We start from the raw sequence: 19,450 nt of genomic DNA on the forward strand, positions 1-19,450 counted from the left end.
ATAATCATCAAGACAGTATGGTATTGCCACAAAAACAGATACCTAGACCAATGGAATAGAGAACCTAAAAATGGACCCACAAATATATGGCCAACTAATCTTTGACAAAGCAGGAAAGAGTATCCAATGAAAAAAAAAAAAAAGATAGTCTCTTTAGCAAATGGTGCTGGGAGAACTGGACAGCAACATGGAGAAGAATGAAACTGGACCACTTTCTTACACCATACAAAAAGTAAATTCAAAATGGATGAAAGACCTAAAATGTGAGACAGAAAACCATCAAAATCCTACAGGAGAAAACAGGCAGCAACCTCTTTGACCTCGACCTCAGGTCATGTCTCCAAAATCAAGGGAAATAAAAACAAAAATGAACTATTGGGACCTCATCAATATAAAAAGCTTCTACACAGCTAAGGAAACAATCAATAAAACTAAAAGGCATCTTATGGAATGGGAGAAGATATTTGAAAATGACGTAATGGATAAAGGGTTAGTGTCAAAAATAACTTATCAAATTCAACACCCATAAAACAGATAATCCAGTGAAGAAATGGGTAGAAGACATTAATAGACATTTTCCAAAGAATACATACAGATGGCCAACAGACACATGAAAAGATGTCCAAATCACTCATCATCAGGGAAATACAAATCAAAACTGCAATGAGATACCACCTCACACGTGTCAGGAACGATAAAATTAACACAGGGAACAACAAATGTTGGTGAGGATGTGGAGATAGGGGAACCCTTTTGCATAAGAGACTCTTAAATACAGAGAACAAACTGAGGGTTCCTGTAGGGGAGGTGGGGGGGGGGATGGATTAAATGGGTGATGGGTATTAAGGAAGGCACTTGTTGGGATGAATACTGGGTGTCCTATATAAGAGATGAATCACTGGGCTCTACTCCTGAAGCCAAAAGTACACTGTATGTTAACTAACTTGAATTTAAACTTTTTAAAAAAGTGCAAGGTGAAACAGCAAGTACTAATATAGAAGCTGCAGCAAGTTATCCAGAAGATGTAACTAAGATAATTCATGAAGGTGACTACACTACAGTACCGATTTTCCAGATATTGAATAGCATTCTATTGGAAGAAGATGTCATCTAGGACTTTCATTGCTACAGAAGAGAAGTCAACATCTGGCTTTAAAGCTTCAAAGGACAGGCTGACTCTCTTGTTAAAGGCTAATGTAGCTGGTGACTTTAAGTTGAAGCCAATGCTTATTTATCATTCTAGTAATCCTAGGGCCTTTAAGAATTATTTTAAATCTATTCTCCCTCTGCTCTGTAAATGGAACAAGAAAGCCTGGATGATACAACATAGTTTACTGAGTATTTTATGCCCACTGTTGAGACCTACTACTCAGAAAAAAGATTCCTTTCAAAATATGACTGCTCATTGACAAAGAACCTGGTCACCCAAGAGCTCTGATGGAGATGTACAACAAGATTAATGTTGTTTTCATGCTTGCTAACACATTTTGCAGAATAAATACCTCAATGCCAGGGCTCGTTGTTTAGCCAATTCAAAGAATGAGGAGGTGGACACAGAATAAAATGAGCAGCAGGCAAAAGTTTATCAGAGTGTAAGATCAGAAGGTAAGAATAGTATGAAAGATCTCTCTACAGAGAGGGGGCATCTGAAAGTGAATACCCCTGAGTATAAGCAAGCAACTTTATTTTATAGGGTTTTGGTCTGTTCCTCCTCTTCTTTTTGGTTTCTTTTTAGGAAAAAAAAAAGATACCTGTTGGTGATGAGTTGTTTATTCCTGAGGGAAACATGAAGTGTGAGTAGGTGGTATTTGTTACATTCTTAAGAAAAACTTTACACCTGAGGGAGTTTTTCTCATGGATGTTTCCAGCATTGTTTTAAAAGATGTGGCTTTGCTCCCTGGGATCTTCAAGTCCTAGCATCTCCCTTTCTACATACTCAATCCTATCTTTACCTATCAAACATCTTTTCTGCAGTACATGGATCCACAAGGAATTTTGACTTTCAAGTCTTATTATGTAAGAAATGCATTTTGTCAAACTATACCTGCCATAGACAGTGATTCCCTTGATGGATGTGGGCAAAGTAATTTGAAAACCTTCGGGAAAGGATTCACCATTTAAGATGCCATTGAGAACACTCATGATTCACAGGAAGAGTTCAAAATATCAACATTAACAGGAGTTTGGAGAAAGTTGATTCCAGCCCTCATGAATGAATTTCAGGGTTCAAGTCTTCAGTGGAGGAGTCTGCAGTGGAACTGCAGATGTGGTGGACATAGCAAGAGAACTAGAATTAGAGGTGGAGTCTGAAGAAGTAACTAAATGGCTACAATCTCATGATAAAGCTTTAACAACAGAGGAGTTGCTTCTTATGGATGAGCAAAGAAAGTAGTTCTTGAGATGGAATCTACTTCTGACAAAGATGCTGTGAAGATTGTTGAAATGACAACAAAGGGTTTACATACTACATAAACTTAGTTGATAAAGCAGCAACAAATTTTGAAGGATTGACTCCAATTTTCAAAGAACGTCTATGGTGGGTAAAATGCTATCAAACAGCATTGTATGCTACAGAGAAACCATTCATAAAAGAAGAGTCAATTGATGCAGCAAGGTTTATTGTTGTCTCATTTTAGGAAATTGTCACTGCCACCCAAACCTTTAGTAACCACCACCCTGATCAGTCAGTAGCCATCAACATCAAGGCAAAACCCTCCACCAGCAAAAGGATTAGAACTCACTGAAAGCTCAGATGATAGTTGGGATTGTTTAGAAATCAAGTATTTTTAAGGTAAGTACATTTTTTATACATAATGCTATACTGAACACTTAATAGGCCACAGTATAGTGTAAACATAATTTTATATGAACTGAGAAACTAAAAAAAAAAAATCATTTGACTTGCTTTATTGTGACATTCACTTTACTGCGGTGGTCTAGAACTGGACTCACAAAACCTTTGAGGTATGCCTATATTTCTTTTGTTTCCTACAACCATAATGTCTAATTTTTAAAAAATTTAAATACAATCAGTAACCCCAACCACAGTACCTTCTGTGTCTTGAACTCTGAAAGGTAACTGTCTTAAAACTCATAGAGATTAGGAAAAGCCATCAAAAGGGAATACCCTCAACTCTCTAGTATCACTTTCATAAAATTTACTTAGACTTACACCTACCCTTTCCTCTCTTTAAGGTTCATCACATATGCTTCAAAATTTACAAAGAGGAAGGAAGCCAATATAGGAAACAAAGAGAAGTATAAATGTACACTTTTAGACTGATCACTCTGATAGCTCTTTAGAGGATGGATCTGAAGGAGACAAGATGAGAGGAGGAACAACCAGTTAGAAGGCAGAGATGAGTTCTGAAACCAGAGAAGTGAGAATAAGAACTGAGAGGAAAAGCATATTGGAGCCAATTCAAGGAAGTACAATGAGAGGACCTGGAGGCTCAGGGGATACCAGAGATGGGAGGAAGAAATTGTTAGTTGGAAGGACATCAGTGCTTCTCAGGAAGGCAGGGAACACTGGATAAGTAGTTTTGAGAGGGAAAATGGTGAGTTAAGTTCTGAGTATGTTCAATTTGAGGGGACTTTGGGATAGATGTCCAGCAAGAAGTTTGACCAACATTCCTGGGAGATAAAGAAGTAGCTGTCACCAACATTTATGCAGAGTTGGAATTATGTAAGTACATGGAAAGCAGCAAGTGTGCATAGAGCAAGAGATAATGTGGGTTGAAGTGAGAACCTGGGGGAGCCCCAATATTTAAGAGGATAGAGCCCTTAAAAGAAGCAGAGATGGACTATTCAGAGAGTTATGAGAACCAGGAGAGCACACTATCATGGAAGCCAAGGAGTATAGAGTTTCAAGAAAAAGGTAATAATCAACATTGTCAAATGTACCAGAAAAGACCTAATAGAAAAAAAAAAAAAAACTGTCCTATGCTCCTGACCATTATAAAGTTATTAATAAACTTAGCAAGAAAAATTGTGGTAGAAATGTGGAGGTAAAAGCCAGGCTGGTCTAGAAATGGATGAGAGGTAAGGAGCTGGAGGGAGCAAGTATAGACACTGTCTTGAAAATGTTGATGAGATCAGGGGAGAGATGGGATACAATTAGAGATGGGGGCAAAAGGAGATTTTTTTTTAATATTAATTTTGGAACAAAATACTAGTACATGTATATAGGTTGAAGGCAAGGTACCAGTAGCAGAGAAAGGCAGAAGACAGGACACAGATGCAGGGTGGTGTGTGTGCGTGCACATGTGTGTATATCAAGAGCACTTATGAATGGGGTTGGCCTTGGACAAGGAGGGGAGCCCTGTCATTACTCTCTGTACTTGTATATCAGTTGTGGGTGGTGGGGCAGGAGGTCAAGGGCCATTGTGCTTAGTAGGGCCTTACTTTTCTCAGTGAAGTGAGGGGTGAGGTGAAAGAGCTAAGACAGAGGAGGGTGGGTAAAACAGTAAAGATTTGGACTAGGCACTGAGAGGAATGGAAGAGGGAGCTATCCGAGACCAGTGGATAAACTAACTGGTGGTAGCAACGGTCTAGCTGAATGAGATTGGCAACCCTGACTCTGTGGGAGTGCCAGTCTGTGTGGATGTGTGGTTTTCTCAAGTATCCTTCTGTGATCCAGATGTAAATTATAGACTCATCCAGAGACAAAATTTTCCTCTGTGGGTACAGTGGAAGAACATGGCTACATAGGAATTGAAGGTGTTGGGGGAAGGGCAGTTCAGAAAATCCACCACGGGGACCAGGACATGAAAAAGGAAGAGGGAAGAATGGTAAACTAGGAGGAAAAGGAGAGGACAAGGAATTGTAGGTCTCTTAACAGATCACTGAGAAGATTAAGTGGGGTAAGAGAATGGAAGAGCTGAAAGGATAGGGGCAGATTAATGCCACCATACACCCATAACCACCAGGCTCAATTCGGCAATCAACACTGTGCAGCCATCTGACAATGAGAGAGGCCATACTCCAACTCCCCACAGTTATTACTGTATATCTTTCCTTGAGCTTTGACCTGTTCCCGACACTTACACCTCAATTCTCAGGAGATGACCTCACTTCGTAATTTAAAGAGTAAATGGATTCCATTAGATGGAAACTCCCAGACCTACAAACATCCTCCATTCATCCTCTTATTGCAAGTGTCTCACATCCCCTCTAAGGTCAACGGTTTTACCTGTTCTCTGAATCTCATACTCCCCACCTTTACCTGGACCTTGCTGCATCAGTTATCTTCCTTTTCTCCTGGATATCTTCAAACTCTCCCTCCCTTTTTACTACCTCCACAGCATCAGTTGAAATATCCACTTCTTCTTTAAAGAAATACATACTTTTCTTCTTTAAAGAAAAGAAAAGCCTGATAGGGAAGAGCCAAGATAGCGGAACAGCATGGAAATTTTTTTTGTGTCTCACGTCCATGAAATACAGCCAGATCAACGCTAAACCATCCTGCACGCCTAGAAAACTGATTTGAGGATTAACATGACAATCTGTACAACGTGAACCACACAACTCAGCAGGTACGCAGCACAGAGAGGTGGACTGGGGGAGAGACAAGCCACAGAGAGCAGGGAGCTGTTTTTGCTTGCAGAGAGAGGACAGAGATGGGGGGGGAGGAAAGGGGGGAGTACGGGAAAAAGGACCCCCCCCCCCCGCCAAAAGCGGCTGGAGAGAAAGCGGAATAGTACAAAAGCCGCAGGGACTGAACGACAAGGGAGAAAGGAGAAAGGAGAAAGGAGAGGGCTTAAATTCCATTAAGACCCTATAAACAGGGGGAGCACAGAGTCTGAAACTCCACAACTCGATACCTGGCAGTGATCTGGTGGGAAGGGCAAATCCCTGGGAGCAGAGTGAAGTCCAGGGGGCTTTAGGCCACATGGGGAGAGGTGGTTCCCAAGCTGGGAGGACATCTGGTTGAGGCTGTATGGCTCCCCCACAGGCAAAGGCCCCAGTAGACCCGGGAGAATAACCACATATGCTGGTGCTGGAACAAGGTTGTTGGGGGTGAAGCCTGGTGCCAGATACATGTTGCGATTTGCCATAATCCCTGAAACGCTGCTGCCACACGATCGCGTGAACTTTTTCTGGGGAAGACTGGCACCCAGCCACATTCTCTGGGCATCGGCAGCAGCAGGGTCCCGTGAACATTACTTGGTGTGGCTGGCACTTGGCCATTTGCTAGGTGAGACCCTTCTGCAGAGGGGCAGAACAGATCAAAGCTGCAGTGCCTCAGAAGTAAGGGGTTGGGAAAAAAAGCCGCATCTGAGATAAAACTCAACAGGGAGGTGCTGCCTGGGGCTTGGTCACGGACAATGTAAAAGCGGAGAGTGGATGGAAGATGAATACAAAGGATGGGTGCACGATTGCTGCTCAGTGAGAACAGAGTTCCGATACTACAGACTGGGTAGCTGGGAGACACCATTTTCACTGCTCCCGCACATGCACATACACACCTACAAGCACCACAACAATAAACCCAAGTAAGCTAAGCAGCGCCATCTAGTGGAGAACGGAACCATTACACCAAGCTCCACCAACTGGGCCAACCTCCCCTTTCAGGAACACAAGTCTCTTGGCCTGCTTAGTTTACAGACTATCAGTCACATCATAGTATGACTTCTAGGGGAAAAAGAAGTAATTTCAATTGTATTTCAGTCTGTTTGCTGGTCGATCTATTCAATTTTTTTTTTCTCTTTTTCGTTTCTTTTTTCTTGAATTCAGAAAGAGAAAAATATTTTTATTTTCAATTTTATTAAAAATATTTTTCTTTAAATTTTTTCTACTATATTTTTTATTTTGTGTAAATTTTTTCAAACTCTATTTTACTTATACCATTTCATTTTATTCTATTTCAGTGTATATGTTTTTCCAAATTTTCAAACGATTTCCATTTTTTTTCTTGACTTTATCTCTAATCTGTCAAGCCCCTTTCAACACCTACACCAAAGCACACCTAGGATATAGCATCATTTATTTCATTTTGTGTGTGTGTTTCTTGTTTTTAATTTTTTAATTTTAATTTTTTTAATTTTAAAATTTTGTTACCTCATTAATTCCTTTTCTCTCTTCAAAATGACAAAACGAAGAAATTCACCCCAAAAGAAAAAGCAGGAAGAAATGACAGCCACAAACTTATCTAACACAGATAAAAGCAAGATGTCTGAACCAGAATTTAGAATCACAATAAGAAGAATACTAGATGGGATTGAAAATAGATTAGAACCCGAATCTACAGACGTAAAAGAAGTAAAAGCTAGTCAGGATGAAGTAAAAAATGTTGTAACTGAGCTGCAATCTCGATTGGTTGCCATGGCAGCAAGGATGTATGAGTCAGAGCAGATAATCAGTGATATAGAGGATAAACTCATGGAGAATAATCAAGCAGAAAAAAAGATGGAGACTAAGGCAAAAGAGCACGATTTAAGAATTAGATAAATCAGTGACTCATTAAAAAGGAACAACATCAGAATCATAGGGGTCCCAGAAGATGAAGAGAGAGAAAAAAGGGGTAGAAGAGTTATGTGAGCAAATCATAGCAAAAAACTTTCCTAACCTGGGGAAAGGAAGACATCAAATCCAGGAAACACAGAGGACTCCCATTAGATTCAACAAAAAAGGACCATCAACAAGGCAGATCATAGTCAAATTCACAAAATACTCAAGCAAGGAAAGAATCATGAAAGCAGCAAGGGAAAAAAGTCCTTAACTTACAAGGGAAGACAGATCAGGTTTGCAGCAGACCTATCCACAGAAACTTGGCAGGCCAGAAGGGAGTGGCAGGACATATTCAATGTGTTGAATCAGAAAAACATGCAACCAAGAATTCTTTGTACAGCAAGGTTGTCATTCACAATAGAAGGAGAGATTAAAAGTTTCCCAAACAAAAATTAAAAGAGTTCTTGAGCACTAAACCAGCCCTGCAAGAAATTTTAATGAGAACTCTCTGAGGGGAGAAAAGATGAAATATATAAGTAAGTAAGTAAGTAAATAAGTAAGTAAATAAATAAATACCAAAAGCAACAAAGAGTAGAAAGGACCAGAGAACACCACCAGAAACTCCAACACTACAAGTAACATAATGGCAATAAATTCATAGCCTTCAGTACTCACTCAAACGTCAATGGACTCAAGGCTCCAATCAAAAGGCACAGGGTAACAGAATGGATAAGAAAACAAGATCCATCTATATGCTGTTTACAAGAGACCCACTTTAGACCTAAAGACGCCTTCAGATTGAAAGCAAGGGGATGGAGAACCATCTCATGCTAATGACCAACAAAAGAAAGCCAAAGCAGTTAAGCTTATATCAGATAATCTAGACTTCAAAATAAAGACTGTAACAAGAGATGAAGAAGGGCATTATAAAATAATAAAGGGGTCTACCCACCAAGAAGACCTAACAATTGTAAACATTTAGGTTCCAAATGTGGAAACACTCAAAGATACAAATCAATTAATCACAAACATAAAGAAACTCATTGATAATAATACCATAAGAGTACGGGACTTCAACACCCCACTTACAATGGACAGATCATCTAATCAGAAAATGAACAGGGAAACAATGGCTTTGAATGACACACTGGAAAAGATGAACTTAACAGATAAATTGGACATATTTTATCCTAAAGCAGTGGAATATACATTCTTCTCCAATGAACATGGAACGTTCTCCAGAATGGACTATATACTGGGACACAAATCAGCCCTCAACAAGTACAAAAAGATCAAGAATATACAGTGCGTATTTTTAGACCACAACACTATGAAACTTGTAATCAACCACAAGAAAAAATTTGGAAAGGTAACAAATACTTGGAGACTAAAGAACATCCTACTGAAGAATGAATGGGCTAACCAAGATGTTAAAGAGGAAATTAAAAGTACATGGAAGCCAAGGAAAATGACAACACTACAACCCAAAACCTCTGGGACGCAGCAAAGGCGGTTATAAGAGGAAAGTATACAGCAATCCACGTCTTCGTAAAGAAGGAAGAAAGGTCTCAGATATACAACCCAACCTTACACCTTAAAGAGCTGGAAAAAGAACAGCAAATAAAACCCAAAACCAGCAGAAGACAGGAAATAATAAAGATCAGAACAGCAGTCAATGCTATTGAAACCAAAAAAATAGAACAGATCAATGAAACCAGAAGATGGTTCTTTGAAAGAATTACCAAAACTGATAAACCACTAGCCAGTTTCATCAAGAAGAAAAAGGAAAGGACCCAAATAAATAAAATCAAGATGAAAGAGGAGAGATCATAACCAACACAGCAGAAATAAAAACAATAATGAGAATATTATGAGCAATTATATGCCAATAAAATGGGCAATCTGAAAGAAATGGACAAATTCCTAGAAACATATACACTACCAAAACTGAAACAGGAAGAAACAGAAAATTTGAACAGACCCATAATCAGTAAGGAAATCGAATTAGTAATCAAAAATCTCCAAAAAAAAAAAAAAAAAAAAAAAAACAAGAGTCCAGGGCCAGATGGCTTTCCAGGGGGATTCTACCAAACATTTAAGGAAAAGTTAACACCTATTCTCTTGAAAATGTTTCAAAAAATAGAAATGGAAGGAAAACTTCCAAACGCTTTCTATGAAACCAGCATTACCATGATTCTAAAACCAAAGACACACTAAAAAAGAGAACTAGAGACCAATTTCCCTGATGAACATGGATGTAAAAACCCTCAAGATGATATTAGCCAACCAGATACAGCAATACATTAAAGAAATTATTCACCACGTCCAAGTGGGATTTATACCTGGGATGCAGGGCTGGTTCAATATCTGCAAAACAATCAATGTGATTCATCACATGAATAAAAAAAGGACAAGAACCATATGATCCTCTCAATAGATGCAGACAAAGCATTTGACTAAATACAGCATCCTTTCTTGATAAAAACCCTTAACAAAGTAGGGATAGAAGGACCATAACTCAAGACCATAAAAAGCCATATATGAATGACCCAACGCTAATATCATCCTCAATGGGGAAAAACTGAGCGCTTCCCCACTAAGGTCAGGAACAAGACAGGGATGTCCACTCTCACCACTGTTATTCAACATAGCATTGGAAGTCTTAACCTCTGCAATCAGAAAACACAAAGAAATAAAAGGCATCCAAATCGACCAGGAGGAGGTCAAACTCTCACTCTTCGCAGATAACATGATACTGTATATGGAAAACCCTAAATATTCCACCAAAAAACTGATAGAACTGATCCATGAATTCAGAAAAGTCGCAGGATATAAAATCAGTGTACAGAAATCAGTTGCATTCCTATACACCAACGATGAAACAACAGAAAGAGAAATCAAGGAATTGATCCCATTGACAATTGCACCAAAAACCATAAAATACCTAGGAATAAATCTAACCAAAGAGGTGAAAAATCTATACACTGAAAACTATAGAAAGCTTATGAAGGAAATTGAAGAAGACACAAAAAAATGGAAAAAAAATTCCCTGCTCCTGGATAGGAAGAACAAATATCGTTAAAATGTCGATACTACCTAAAGCAATCTACATATTCAATGTAATCCCAATCAAAATAACACCAGTCTTCTTCACAGAGCTAGAAAAAAATAATCCTAAAATTTTTATGGAACCCCAAAACACCCCGAATAGCCAAAGCAATCTTGAAAAAGAAAACCAAAGCAGGAGACATCACAATCCCAGACTTCAAGCTGTATTAGAAAGCTGAAATCATCAAGACAGTAGGGTACTGGTATAAAAACAGACACTCAGATCAATAGAACAGAATAGAGGACCCAAAAATGGACCCACAAACATAAGGCCAACTAATCTTTGACAAAGTAGGAAAGAATATCCAATGGAATAAAGACAGTCTCTTCAGCAACAAGTGCTGGGAAAACTGGACAGCAACATGCAGAAGAATGAACCCGGACCACTTTCTTACACCATACACAAAAACAAACTCAAAATGTAAGACAGGAAGCCATCAAAATCCTCAAGGAGAAAGCAGGCAAAAACCTCTTTGATCTTGGCCGCAGCCACTTTTAACGCAACAGGTTTCCAGAGTCAAGAGAAACAAAAGCAAAAATCAACCATTGGGACCTCATCAAAATAAAAAGCTTCTGCACAGCAAAGGAAACAATCAGAAAAACTAAAAGGCAACTGACAGAATGGGAGAAGATATTTGCAAACAACATATTAGATAAAGTGTTAGTATCCAAAATCTATAAAGAACTTAACAAACTCAATACCCCAAAAACAAGTAATCCAGTGAAGAAATGGGCAAAAGACATGAATAGATACTTCCTCAAGGAAGACATCCAAATGGCTAACCAACTCATGAAAAAATGCTCCACATTACTCATCATGAGGGAAATAAAAATCAAAACCACAATGAGATACCACCTCACACCTGCCAGAGTGGCTAACATTAACAACTCAGGGAACAACAGATGTTGGTGAGGATGTGGAGAAAGAGGATCTCTTTTGCACTGCTGGTGGGAATGCAAACTGGTGCAACCACTCTGGAAAACAGTATGGAGGTTCCTCAAAAAACTAAAAATAGAACTACCCTATGACCCAGCAATTGCACTACTAGGTATTTATCCAACGGATGCAGGTATGCTGTTTGAATGGCACACATGCACCCCAATGTCCATAGCAGCACTATGAACAATAGCCAAAGTATGGAAAGAGCCCAAATGTCCATCAATGGATGAATGGATAAAGAAGATGTGGTATATATATATACAATGGAGTATTACTTCGCAATCAAAAAGAATGAAATCTTTCCATTTGCAACTATGCAGATAGAACTAGAGGGTATTATGCCAAGCAAATTCATCAGAGAAAGACAAATATCATATAACTTCCCTCATATGAGGACTTTAAGACACAGAAAGATGAACACAAGGGAAGGGAAGAAAAATAATATAAAAACAGGGAGGGGGACAAAACATAAGAGAGTCTTAAATATGGAGAACAAACAGAGGGTTACTGGAGGGGTTGTGGGAGGTGGGATGGGCTAAATGGGTAAGGGGCATTAAGGAATCTACCCCTTAAATCATTGTTGCACTATATGCTAACTAACTTGGACATAAATTAAAAAAAAAATAAATCTATACACAGATTTTATATCCTTCCAAAATTTACACAGTATGCGTCACAGATATAATTTTTTTAACATTTATTTATTTTTGAGAGGGAAAGACAGAGTGTGAGTGGGGTTGGGCAGAGAGAGAGGGAGACACAGAATCCGAAGCAGGATCCAGGCTCTGAGCTGTCAGCACAGTGCCCGGCACGGGGCTCAAACTCATGAACTGTAAGATCATGACCTGAGCCAATATTGGGCTGTTAACTGATTGAGCTACCCAGGATCCCCCTGACCTACATGTAAAACACAAAAGTATAAAACTCCTTGAAGATAATATAGATAAAAATCTACATAAAAAAAAAGAAAAGAAAAGCCCTCTTCACTTCCACATCTCTCTTCAGGAATCACTTCCTGTTTCCTACTCTTCTCAGTTCAGCTTCTACAGAACTGTCTCTATTTTCTCTCTTCATTTTTCTGCCTCTCTGTCACTCTTCAACACATTCACAAGGCTTATAGTTTACTGGAAGATACACAAGTCAACTGGCAATTACAGAAGACTGTGATGAGCACTAAAATAGCTGCTGTACCATTCTTTGTTCACACTTGTCATGTTGAACTATAGCTGCTATTCATCTGTCTATACGTGAATCTTTCAGACTGCAAGTTATGAGGGAAGAGATCCTATCTTGGTTAGCACTGTCTCTTCAGATCTCAGAACACTGGATGGCATGTAAAAGAAATTCATTGTTTACACAATCATTAATAGAAAATATTTAGGCTCATATGCAAAACAGATGTGTTTTAAAAAAATTTTTTTTTCAACGTTTATTTATTTATTTTGGGACAGAGAGAGACAGAGCATAAACGGGGGAGGGGCAGAGAGAGAGGGAGACACAGAATCGGAAACAGGCTCCAGGCTCTGAGCCATCAGCCCAGAGCCCGACGCAGGGCTCGAACTCACGGACCGCGAGATCGTGACCTGGCTGAAGTCGGACGCTTAACCGACTGCGCCACCCAGGCGCCCCCAGATGTGTTTTAAATCAGAAAACTTCTCAGTTAAGGAATTTTTGGAACCTATGTTTAGCAGTAACACGTAGAAAAGGTCTGAGAGTTACACGAAACTAATAAGTAAGTTGATTTTATCAGTCACTGCATGATATCATCAGAAGAAGGGGGCATACTTCTGGAATTTAAGAATACAGACTGAGGAAAAATCATATGCATAAAGATGTTCCTAGAGAACAGGCAGTGAGGAGAAGGAAAAAGGTACTGAAAGGAACAATGGTGATGAGGAAGTATCAGAACCAGATGTGTGCTGGTACTCATTCACACCAGGCCTAATGGTGAGATTGCCACCATTGCTCTCGGGTTGGTTACCGTAAGCATTTTCCTCCAAGAGTTTTAAATGTTTTGTCTGGGGTTTCTCTTCTTCCCATAACTATATATTTTCAATTTCAGAGACTAGCTGTCAAAACTGGGATTTAGTCTGCATAGATTAAATCTGTTACCTTATGTAATGGATGCAATTATTTGTTCTGCTAGAAGGAAATCTTAAAAAACCAAGATTATTACAGAATTGCCATTAGGTATTTTAAAAAATGCATTAAATACATCAGTTTATGGCTTAATACATTTTATTTCACCAATATAATTTATACATATTACTATATAAATTAATGTAGCAATATTTATTAAAAAGTACAGAACTAAAATTACCTGTTGATCTGAATCCGCTTTTAGTACAGATCTATCTGTAATCAGGACTGACCTGGAGATTTGCCTGTAACGCACAAAACAGTTCATCAGTTATTCAGATTCCACAGATAAGTTTCATTTATAGTTACATAACTACCAGAAGGCATGTTTCAAAGATTTAAGTCATGATAAAAGTGTCACCTCCCCAAACCAAGTCAAGCTCTGCTTTAATCTTTCCTTGGCCTGTGAAAGGAGCTGCAGACAAACCCCAGCTGATGCAAAGGAGTCAAAATTAGACTGTACTCCTCTACAACCAGACTCTATAAGAGAACAGCAGACATATTGGATATATTATTGGTTTGGTATACATTTGCATCTAACTTGAAGGACACAGACATACAGAAGTGTCAATATAATCACCACAGCTAAATTTTCCTATGTTTCACCATCCCTTGGACGGAGGATGGAGGGGTGCCTTACCGGTATTGTACATGTGAGCATGTGTTCTCAGAAAAGTAACTGTCCTCCACAAGGAAATGCTTAGAAATTATTCTCTGACCAAACTGATCTATGACTGCTTTACATCTACAAAGAAGATAAACATAGCAAAAAAGTTCTCATTAATGATTACACAACTAAAAAAATAAATATCAGCTATAATTTTGAATCTAATAAACCCTTTAATACAGTATACAATTTCACATTTTTTTTTTAACATTTATTTATTTTTGAGACAGAGAGAGAGACAGAGCATGAACAGGGGGAGGGCCAGAGAGAGAGGGAGACACAGAATCTGAAGCAGGCTCCAGGCTCTGAGCTGTCAGCCCAGAGCCTGACGTGGGGCTCGAACTCACGGACCTGAGATCCTGAGATCGTGACCTGAGCGAAGTCGGACGCTCAACCGACTGAGCCACCCAGGCGCCCCATACAATTTCACATTTTGACATAAAATTGACACTAAATTACAGAATATATATTCTTGTTGCTATTTTGAAGTGTTTAAACCATAAGAATGGAATACAATTTAAATATTTATTTTGAATTCCATTAAGAATAATGCTAGTACAAGTATTACACTATAAGTATAAGTTGTTTAATGTTTAGAAACATAGAAGCTTTTCCTTTGTTTAGAAAACAGACTTTTTTTTTCCTTAATGAATCTAAGAAAAAGGAGGAAAGAAAAATTGGTCAAATATCTTGTTATATCATTCAGTCTGTAAAAGCCACTAAATAAAGGTTTTTAATTTTTCTGTTAAGTGTTGCTTTATCTTTTGTTCAACAATAGCTATCTGGTCACACATGTGAAAATGTTTTAAACAAACAAAAAAAAGAGGGATAAAGCTTCTTTTAATGTTTCCACTTTACCTCAAAGGATAATCACAGAAAGATTCCTTTCAAGTGCTATTTCTAAACAAGGAAAACAGTTATGCATGGAGATTATCAGGTCTCTGTCATCTGACATGTGTTGGGACAATGAATCATATAGAACCCTCTATTGACCTTCTTTCAATGTGTCTAGATAAAAGGATGAAAATTAGAATCCTTCTCCTTGCAGTGCCACAAGTTATAAATGTACTTTATAGGGCTCATTATCCAAACTAATGGACTAAGGGAAACATCCTTGAAATGGACTTAGCAGCACTGACAAACCCAGTATGCAATATTTCAGGATAGATATGCAAATGCCTGCATGTTTGCCATATCTTTTTATTATGAAAATATCACAATTTACTTTTGTCAAAGCTTCTCCTTTTGGAACCAGAATTATTAGAAATACATTTATCAGTTACTCTTCATAAAATGCAAGCAAATGATTTAAAACTTATACCATATTTGAAATGTACTGATATACATTAAAGTATGTTACATTACTCTAAAAATAAGCCAAATAAGAGATATTTACCAGATATAAAGGCATTAAAAATAAAATGAAAAACACCGAAGACCAACAGTGAGAGGAATTTAATGTGTATTTCCTAAAGGCAGATTATTATGTGTTGATATTCTTGAATAAATGGCATACCACTGTTTTCAGGATAGACAAATCATGATGTTAGATATACATAATATATAATCAATTAGCCACACATTAATACATAGTGTAAATTATATTACGTTATTATTTATGTGATTTTTCCCCATCTCACCTCTTATTCCTTTCTCTTCCCCACTTATGTTTCTATGCATATTTCTTCACATTTCATTTAATTAGAGCTTTTGACTTATAAAATACTTAACTAAATAGATATAAGGTATTTATATTTAGATACAGTATTTCCCAAAATAATTATTTAAAAACTGAAAACATAAGTTATTTACTCAGTATCCTACTTTAAAACATGCATATACAATTTAAAACACAAGGTACTTTAGGCAATGGAAAAGAGAAATGTACTGATCCATCCTTAAACACTGATCCCTGTTTGTCCTACAAGCACTGACAAGCCTTTTTCTTACCTTTAAGTCAGAAACTATAGAAGTCAAGAGGGAATAATCTGGGCGGAAAAAAAGAGGGTGTTATAATCTTCTAGATCTTGATAAGGCTTTGGGTTACTCACATATGTCATTTATCCAAACTCTGCTAATGAGTACTTAAGATTTGGGCACTTCACTGTATGTAAATTTTACATCAAAAAGAAAAAGCTATAAATAAATATTCAACTCTTATTAATGATAGACATGCCATGGTGTTTAGGGGAAATTGTACTGATACCTATAATTTACCATGAAATGCTGGTATGTAGGGGAAGTTGTACTGATACCTATAATTTACCATGAAATGCTTAAAAAGGTGAACAGATGGGGGCGCCTGGGTGGCTCAGTCGGTTAAGCGTCCGACTTCGGCTCAGGTCACGATCTCGCGGTGCGTGAGTTCGAGCCCCGCGTCGGGCTCTGTGCTGACTGCTCAGAGCCTGGAGCCTGTTTCGGATTCTGTGTCTCCCTCTCTCTCTGACCCTCCCCCATTCATGCTCTGTCTCTCTCTGTCTCAAAAATAAAATAAACGTTGAAAAAAAAAAAAGGTGAACAGATGGACAGAGGGATGAATATTTCGGTACAATTAACATTTTAATCTACTTGCTTAATCATGTTATACCTAGATTAACAATCTAGATTGTGGCTATGCAAGTATTCATCCTGAAATTCTATCAGCGTTGCTGTAGATTTGAAAATATTCATCGTAAAATACTGGAATGAAATTGATGGGGGTGGGAGAATGGTATTAATATAAATCCTGGACTCTAGTAAGCATTTGCAAAAGGCTCCCGTTTAAATAAACCACACAATTAAACCTGGCCCTCAAGCTAGTAGAGGCTCCCTTGTTTTGCAGGCTTCCAAACACTAAAAGGGCTGCTTCGGTGGTAGCTAAACCTTGGTAACAGGTAGACACTAGTTTCATAAGTCATGATATTAGAAAGAACTACTGGGGACCACTCAAAGGGGAGGTGTGGGGGATTAGGCAGTTCATCTATGCAAGGATAATATACCACTAAATGTGCCTATTTATGCTGAAGCTTCTAGATGAAACAGCGATTCTCAGAGAAGGAGGAGGAGGAGGAAGAGGGAGCAAATCAGAATCACACCTGGGGGACTTTTTCAAATTATAAGTACCCCTGGAGATTCTGATAAACTCCCAAATCCCAACGGAGAATCACTATCAAGCATGCCACCATTACTGTTGTAGTTTTAGGCTGTGCTAGGTGGAGAAAAGTCAAGAGCTACTGCTAAAGTAAAAATAATAATAGAGGTGCCTAGGTGGCTCAGTCAGTTGAGAGTCTAACTTCAGCTCAGGTCATGATCTCACAGTTCATGGTTTGAGCCCCACATCGGGTTCACTGCTGTCAGCACAGAGCCTGCTTGGGATCCTCTGTCCTCCCACTCTACCTCTGCCCCTCCCCTACTTGCATGCTCTCTTTCTCTCTCAAAAATAAACATTTAAAATAATAGTGACAGGGGCACCGGGGTGGTTTAGTCGGTTAAGTGTCTGACTTCGGCTCAGGTCATGGTATCGTGGTTTGTGAGTTCGAGCCCTGCGTCAGTCTGTGTGCTAATAGCTCAGAGCCTAAAGCCTGAAGCCTGCTTCGGATTCTGTGTCTCCTTCTCTCTCTGCCCCTCCCCCACTTGTGCTCTGTCTCTATCAAAAATAAATAAATGTAAAAAAAAAATAATAATAGTAATGTGATTTCTACAGAAACTGATGTGATGGTCATATATGCCCAGTCTGGTAGATGATGGTAACACAACTCACCTGATAGTCTCACTATGAAGTACTAAGGCCTGAGCAAGGCTGTTCAAACCAAAGAATGTTTAACTAAGGAATAAAATTTGTTTTCCCCTCAGATACTTGACTTATTATAAGGTAGTAGGCCTAATTAGGGGAACAACGAAGAAAGAAATATTAATTTGGGACCTATACTTAGACTTCGTGTTATAAAGATAAATATAAAAAAATTAGATGACACTTAAGTAATGGAAAACAGTAACATGAAACAGTGCTGCCAGAGACATTAAAACTCTTCCCACATAAACCTGAGGAAGCCATTAAAGATTAACAGCATTCTGGATTTACTTGAGGGCCTTGCTGAGCCTCAGAAATAGTACACTGAGAAGGGACATGATAGGAGTGCTCAATTACATAGACATAAGGACCAAGCTTGTCATAAGAATCATCATAAGAATGATCACCATAAAAATCACTTAAGCCAGACAGAACATTTCTAGAGGTGAGTTTTCTAAATCAACAAATCACAACAGTTATTCAATTTTTGGTTCAATGACATGAAAACATATAGAGAAAAATGATAAGGAAAAATGCTCAGCGAGATGAAAACTTTATGTAGAATTTGGCCCAGAAGAGAAATATACCACAACAGGTATCCAATCTCTATGATCTTCAGAATTAATATCCTAATTACAGGGGCACCTAGGTGGCTCAGTCGGTTAGGTGTCCGACTTCGGCTCACGTCTTGATCTTGCAGTCTGTGAGTTCAAGCCCCGCATTGGGCCATGTGCTGACAGCTCAGAGCCTGGAGCCTGCTTCGGATTCTGTGTCTCCCTCTCTCTCTGCCCCTTCCCTGCTCATGCTCTGTCTCTATTACTCTCAAAAATGAATAAATGTCAAAGAATAATTTTAATATCCTAATTATAGGATAAAATGCAGAAATCACATGAAATAATAAAGAGAAAAATACATTAATTAATGATATCAGAAGATCCCAATCAGTGATGGAAGTAAAATAATTCTCTGCTCACTATGCCCTTCCATGCTTTCTAAAACACATTAGTTCAAATGTTACCTCTTCAAGAAAACTATTCCAAAATGCTTATCTTTCATCTTTCTTGGGTAAAAATTCATTCCAATCGTCTCAGACACCATTAACAGGTAACTCCAAAATCTATGGCTCTTTGCTCTGACCAATCCCAAGCTCTGTATCCATATTTTTAAATGTCTAATATCTATTTCTTTCTAGACAGACTCCAAACCCTTTTTAAACCTAGCATACCCCAAACTGAGTTCATCATGACTCCTTACCTTTCCCCCCCCTTGGAATACCAATCTCATGTAAAGACACGACCGGTGGTTACCTTCCCTAGCTTAGAAACTCTCTTCCTATATCTAATCTGCTACTTAATTTTGATTCCAACTTACAAAGATT

General features: G+C 38.4%; 1 protein-coding gene across 1 annotated transcript in view; it reads right to left on the reverse strand.

The window, feature by feature from the left end:
- Nucleotides 1-19,450, reverse strand: part of CHM (CHM Rab escort protein) — a 260,707-nt gene that overhangs the window by 75,818 nt on the left and 165,439 nt on the right. The window contains exons 10-11 of the mRNA XM_043570858.1: nt 14,277-14,381; nt 13,818-13,881 (exon numbers count right to left, since the gene is read on the reverse strand). Of these exons, the coding sequence (XP_043426793.1) occupies nt 13,818-13,881; nt 14,277-14,381 (169 nt within the window). The remainder of the gene's footprint in view (nt 1-13,817; nt 13,882-14,276; nt 14,382-19,450) is intronic.

Source organism: Prionailurus bengalensis, chromosome X (genome assembly GCF_016509475.1).
Source record: "Prionailurus bengalensis isolate Pbe53 chromosome X, Fcat_Pben_1.1_paternal_pri, whole genome shotgun sequence".
NCBI lineage: Eukaryota > Metazoa > Chordata > Mammalia > Carnivora > Felidae > Prionailurus > Prionailurus bengalensis.